At 36.3% G+C, this 6,157-nt stretch overlaps 2 protein-coding genes across 2 annotated transcripts; both read right to left on the reverse strand.

Moving 5' to 3' along the window:
• Positions 1 to 790: 790 nt before the first annotated feature.
• On the reverse strand, positions 791 to 3,256 carry LOC119685293. Its single transcript, XM_038099538.1, has 3 exons — positions 2,727 to 3,256; positions 2,086 to 2,660; positions 791 to 1,971 (listed from the first exon to the last, which is right to left on the reverse strand). Exons 1-3 carry the CDS (start codon positions 3,254 to 3,256, stop codon positions 791 to 793), a joined length of 2,286 nt encoding a protein of 761 aa, XP_037955466.1.
• Positions 3,257 to 3,919: 663 nt separating this feature from the next.
• On the reverse strand, positions 3,920 to 4,756 carry LOC119685303. Its single transcript, XM_038099550.1, has one exon. It carries the CDS (start codon positions 4,754 to 4,756, stop codon positions 3,920 to 3,922), a length of 837 nt encoding a protein of 278 aa, XP_037955478.1.
• Positions 4,757 to 6,157: the final 1,401 nt, after the last annotated feature.

Consider the following 6,157-nt stretch of genomic DNA (forward strand, 5'->3'; position numbering starts at 1 on the left):
GTTTGCCTTTGGGATTACTTGTCTTTCTATTTTGAATTCAGCACATTAAGTGGCGGAAACTCCAGTGTGAATTCCATGTCAAACATCAACGCCTTCCGCCATATCGATAGTCAAATGGAAATGGTTATAAACGTTTTATTCGTACAACGCAGATATTTTATTCCGTATTCCTTTGTGTATTCGAAATCAAATTATGTAGATATTTTTTGTTTACCTTTTATTTGATTTTGAAATTTCGTTTTCGAAATAGCTTAAGGGAAGGTATTTTAGATACTCTTTAATCAAATTTTGTGAAAAAACTGTACTGTTTTTGTGCTTACACTTTTAACGTGAACCGATATTATATAGTAAATTGTTTTTCTAAAAATTTTATGCTGGTTTAATTTATTAAATAATTGAAAAAGTTGCTTGATAGTATTATAATTACTACAAATTAATATATTAATTAATAGTAAGATAATGTACAACAGAGTGATTAAAAGATATGTTAGGTTATACCGGTGATCCATAGAGTCTATTGGCCCATTATGTTATTGTAGTGGTTTGTTATGTTGGGTTTTATTTCGAATTGAACACTCCGTATTGGTAATGGATAAGTTTATTTATTTCTTATACTTAGTTATTATAAAATATTCTTAAAGTTAAGAATTGTGTTTTTACGTTTTATTCACGTGCTGCTTTGTCTTTTTCCAAACTACTACTGGCGGGAACTGTGGGTATTGTTGTCTCCTTTGTGCCTTGTTGACAGTTCTTTTATTTATATTTTTTGGTGCTGCCACAGTACTCCCCCCTAAGTGATGGAGTCACTGAATTTGGTTGGAAAGCGAACGTTGCGTCCTGATTTTGTCAGGTTAGCTGTTGTATTTGGTCGCACAGACTGGTCGCCATTAACGTTGTTTGGAGTGTGGTATACCATTGATTTGTTGTGGATGTCAATGTCTGTATCGGGACATATGAAAGCAGCTTTAAGACGATCTATGCTAACTGTTTGTTCTTTGTTTTCGATCAGTATTCTAAACGTCTTGTCATTTCGCTCTAGTATTTGGTAAGGGCCATCGTAAGGTTGCGTCAATGGTGGTTTTACCTTGTCATTTCGTATAAATACATGCGTGGCTGAGCTTAGAGCCGGTTGGATGTGGTAGCCTCGGTCTATATGATGCGATACCAACGTTGCCTTGACGCTCTGCATTTGTTCTCTTAGCTTGGTTATGAAATCGTGTTGATTTATATTTCTGTGGCTAGGGTTGCTTACTATTTCGCCCGGTAAACGTAGAGTTTGGCCATATAGCATTTCAGCAGCAGAAGCTCCAATGTCTGGTTTAAAAGTCGTGCGTAGACCTAACAATACTATTGGTAAAACTTCTGTCCAAGAAGTTGTTTGGTGGCACATTAAGGCTGCTTTTAATGTGCGGTGAAATCGTTCCACCATTCCGTTACTTTGAGGATGGTAACTCGTAGTTCGTAAGTGTTTGCAACCGATAACTTCAGCTAGTTGGTTGAACAATGAAGATTCAAATTGTCTTCCTTGGTCTGTTGTGATACGTAAGGGTACGCCAAAACGTGCGATCCATTGAGTAATCAGTGCGTTTGCGATGGTTTCCGCTGTTTGATCTGGGATCGGAATTGCTTCTGGCCATCGGCTGAAACGGTCGATGATGGTTAATATATATGTGCAGTTGTTTGATGGTGGTAGCGGGCCGACGATATCTATGTTTATATGTTCGAATCTGTGTTCAGCGAGTTCATATTGACAAATAGGTGAACGGTTGTGACGTTGCACTTTAGAACGTTGGCATGGGATACATTGTCGGGTCCAGTTTCTGATATCAGCATTTATAGAAGGCCAGAAAAATTTTTCAGCTATCATTTTTGTTGTGCCCCGAATGCTGGGATGAGACAACCCATGCGTAGCTTTAAAGATATGTAGCCGGTATTTCTCCGGAATGTAAGGACGAATTCGCCCAGTTGAAACTTCGCAATAAATTTTATCTGATATTGTTGGTAAAGATAAAAGTTTGATTTCGATGGAATTGTTGTTTTTGATATCTTGTAGTTGTGGACAACATCGTTGTAATCCAATTATACAATCGTAGTCGATTTTTGGGATGCTAATACTATCTATCCGCGAGAGAAAATCTGCTGGGATGTTGTCTTTTCCGCTGACATGAACGATATTCGTTGTAAATTGACCTATATAATCAAGCTGTCGGACTTGACGTGGTGAAGCCTTGTCGGACTTTTGCTGGAATGCGAACGTGAGTGGCTTGTGGTCAGTTATTAATACGAATTCACGACCTTCTAACATATGTCGAAAATGTTTTATGCCCTGATATGCGGCTAACAACTCACGATCGTATGTGCTGTATCGTTTTTGTGTATCTGTTAATCGTTTAGAGAAAAAACCGAGTGGTTGAAACGTGCTGTCTGTCACTTGATGAAGAACTGCGCCGAGAGCTTTATCCGAGGCGTCTACTTGTAATGCAAGCGTAGCAGTTTTTGACGGATGAACAAGTAGTGTCGAGTTTGTTAGTTCATCTTTACATTTTTGGAAGATTGTTTTGTTCACTTCAGTCCAGCATAACGGTGTGTTGTCGTTCTTCTTGTTTCCTTTTATCATTTGTTGAAGTGCAGTTTGAGAATCTACAGCGTTTGGTACGAACCTGCGATAAAAGTTAAGTAATGCTAGAAATCTTCTTAATTCTTTTGTTTTTGTTGGAAGCGGGTACTCGCTGATGCTCTTCACTCGATCTGGTAGAGGTTGAATGCCCTTTTCACTGATGAGATAACCAAGAAATTTTACTGTGTTTTGAGCAAAAACGCATTTTGATACGTTTATTATTAAACCATGTTTTCTGAATCGTTCGAATACTTGTTGCAAGTGTTGCCTGTGCTCTTCCTCGTTTGCTGATGCAATAATGACGTCGTCAATATAGGCAAAGGCGAATTCGAGATCTCGTAATACTTCGTGAATGAAGCGTTGAAATGTTTGACCTGCATTGCAAAGTCCGAATGTCATGTTAGTAAATTCAAATAATCCAAATGGAGTTATGATCGCCGTTTTTGGAATATCTCCCGGTTCAACTGGTATCTGGTGATATGCCTTAATCAGGTCGATGGTTGAAAAAACTTTTTGGTTATATAACATGTGTGCAAAATCATGTATGTGAGGAACTGGGTAACGATCTGGGATGGTGATTGCATTTAAGCGACGGTAATCTCCGCAAGGTCTCCAACTACCGTCTGGTATTTTTACCATATGTAAGGGGCTAGCCCAATTGCTGCTTGATGGACGGCATATTCCGGCTGTGACTAAGTTTTGGAATTCTTCTTTTTGCTGCTGCTAGCTTGTCTGGAGGTAACCTACGTGGTCTCTCACATATTGGTGGACCTTTTGTTAATATGTGGTGAGTGACTTTTGTCACCTGGCGATTTGTCGGTGTTGGTTTAGTGATGTCGATGTATTCTTTTAGTAGATCTGCAATTTTGCAAGATGTGTTCACAGTTGATATTTTTTGCGCATTTACCTTACGTTCGCTTGCGGCTGAGAAAATCTTTGTTGATGTGTCGATCAATCGTTTCATTTTTATGTCTACTATTAATCCGAAATGATTTAAAAAATCTGCACCGATGATTGAAGTGTTTACATCTGCGATAATAAATGGCCATGTGAAATTTCTTCGTAAGCCAAGAGCTAGAGTTATCTCTATTTCTCCAAATGTTTTGATCATAGAACCATTTGCTGCGTAGAGTATTCTTTCGTTCTTATTGTTTGTATTTGAATTTTTTTGTTTGGCGGCAATAAGTGAAACATCTGCACCCGTGTCTATTAGGAATGATTTTTTTGTCTTATTGTCATAGACGAACAGTCTTGTAGATGTTTCGTTTACAACTTCCTCTGCCGCCGTAGACGAAGTCGGTTTTAGTTTTTTGTGCCATATGTGCATGGCTGCTTGCAATTTTTTGCATTTGACCCATATGTTCTATGATACCAACAATTTGTACTGGTCTTTTCTTCACTATCATCATGACATTGCCGGTTTCTGGATGTTGAACGTGAACGTTGATTTGTTCTTGAGCGGTGTTCGGTTGATAATTTCGAGACCATTTTCGTCAGTCTGGTCACTTCTCGTTGAAGTTGTTCGATTTGTGCATCACGTTGAATATGAGCTGCTGCAGGGACGTTAGCTGCATTGACGTAAGTTCCTTGCATTGTTGAGTTTATACGGATTGTTTCGGTTATGTTGTCTGCCAATTCCGCCATCTTAGGTAGTTCCACTTGAATTGTGGCTAGACATGTCTGTACTTCTACAGGAAGACGTTGTAACCATAACCCTTTCAGTAATTGTTCGTCTTGTTTGCTTCCACTAATACGTTGCAATTCGCTTAAAAGATGGGATGGCTTTTTATCCCCAAGCTGTAAACCACTAACTAATTTTTGTATGCGTTTTTGTTCACTATCCGCAAAGTTTTTTATTATTGCTTGCTTGATAGCCTCGTACTTCTGAGTTGCTGGTGGATTCTGTATTGTGTTATAAATCTGTTCTAACAGCGATGCATCCAATGCTGCGATAACTGTGCCAAACTTTTGAGTATCGCCCTTTATGTTGTTGACTTGGAACCAGTAGTCCAACTGAATAAACCAAAGGTCAATGTTGTTTTTTATTAATGTTGGCATCGGCAGCTTTATTGCAGTGATTGTTGCGTTTTCATTGATTGGGTTAGTGTCTTCGGTTGTCTTTTGCTCTTGAGTAGCCATTTTTTTTTTATATATTCGACGTCGGCTTGGTCACCAATGTAGTGGTTTGTTATGTTGGGTTTTATTTCGAATTGAACACTCCGTATTGGTAATGGATAAGTTTATTTATTTCTTATACTTAGTTATTATAAAATATTCTTAAAGTTAAGAATTGTGTTTTTACGTTTTATTCACGTGCTGCTTTGTCTTTTTCCAAACTACTACTGGCGGGAACTGTGGGTATTGTTGTCTCCTTTGTGCCTTATTGACAGTTCTTTTATTTATATTTTTTGGTGCTGCCACATTATCATATATATAAGATAAATTCAGAGTTTAAAACCACCTAGAACGTTTAGCGAAGCATATAATGTTGTTTAAGATCAGCGGTTCGTTTTTGTAATTTTGTCACTTTTGACAATTAGTTACTCGAAGTGTTTGTCAAAAGTAAGAAAAATCGTTCGAGAAAACGAAATGAAAAAGTTAATCTACTAGCATGGTTCCCTAGTTTGCAGTGTCCTGTAAGTAAACTTACCAAACGACTGACAACTCTATGGGGCATCTAAGTGAGAATGTTGGATTTCATTTTAGTGGAAAGTAGCCAGATTGCATACAGATGCCTGCATATCGTTCAGTCTTCCCATCTTTTATTAAAAATTTCAGCACAGAAAGAACTCAGTAACAAGATAAATTACCAAAATTTGAAATATGTGTCAAATGTTTAAGTGTAAAATGTAAACAAACAACAGATGAGTTGTAAACAAAGGCATTGAGAAAGTAATTATATAATAAAATCTTTGTTTTTTAAATTGAATATATAATTGATATATAAAATGTATATAAATTATTTAATATATCAATAACTTTAATTTTTAAGTGAAGTTTATAAAAGTGCTATCAGCTGCATAAATAAGCTCATTATAATGTGAACGCTTATTCATTAATATAAATAAGCAATTGCCCAAATGAGCTAATGTGAATGTACTATAAGATCTTAGATAATATTGTGTATCGATTGAAGAAATGAAAAATATAATTAAAAAAAATGATAAGACAATAATTTTGTAAGGAAATCAAGACATGTAATTACTCTTCGTTTTCCTTAACGTATACTCACCTAAAAACGAATTCATTCACTTAAAAATGCAGACATTTTTGATTATCACATGGAGTAAGTTCAATGAGAAAGGATTGTGCAAAACTCATAGTTACTAGTTATTAATTGTATTTAATTTAGTATTATTTATTAGTATTATTTATTTAGTATTATTATTAAATTTAGTCTTAGGCAAAGTTGATGCTAAACCAAATGGGAGATTTTTTGAGGTTTTTTGCACTGCTCACATTTAGCCATTTATCAACACATATCGACACAGAATTAATGATATGTGAAAGAAATTGTTCAATGTTTTAATGTGTTTATAT

Source organism: Teleopsis dalmanni, chromosome 1 (genome assembly GCF_002237135.1).
Source record: "Teleopsis dalmanni isolate 2A chromosome 1, ASM223713v2, whole genome shotgun sequence".
Lineage (NCBI taxonomy): Eukaryota > Metazoa > Arthropoda > Insecta > Diptera > Diopsidae > Teleopsis > Teleopsis dalmanni.

Bases quoted from the DNA above. Each gene is read 5' to 3' on its own strand.
- LOC119685293 (XM_038099538.1), bottom strand. From the start codon at position 3,256: ATGGTAAAAATACCAGACGGTAGTTGGAGACCTTGCGGAGATTACCGT. The intron at 2,661-2,726 runs GTACCCGCTTCC...CTTTTATCGCAG, and splicing joins CGAGTGAAGAGCATCAGCGA to GTTCGTACCAAACGCTGTAG. The intron at 1,972-2,085 runs GTATAATTGGAT...TTTATTGCGAAG, and splicing joins CCCAAAAATCGACTACGATT to TTTCAACTGGGCGAATTCGT.
- LOC119685303 (XM_038099550.1), bottom strand. From the start codon at position 4,756: ATGGCTACTCAAGAGCAAAAGACAACCGAAGACACTAACCCAATCAAT.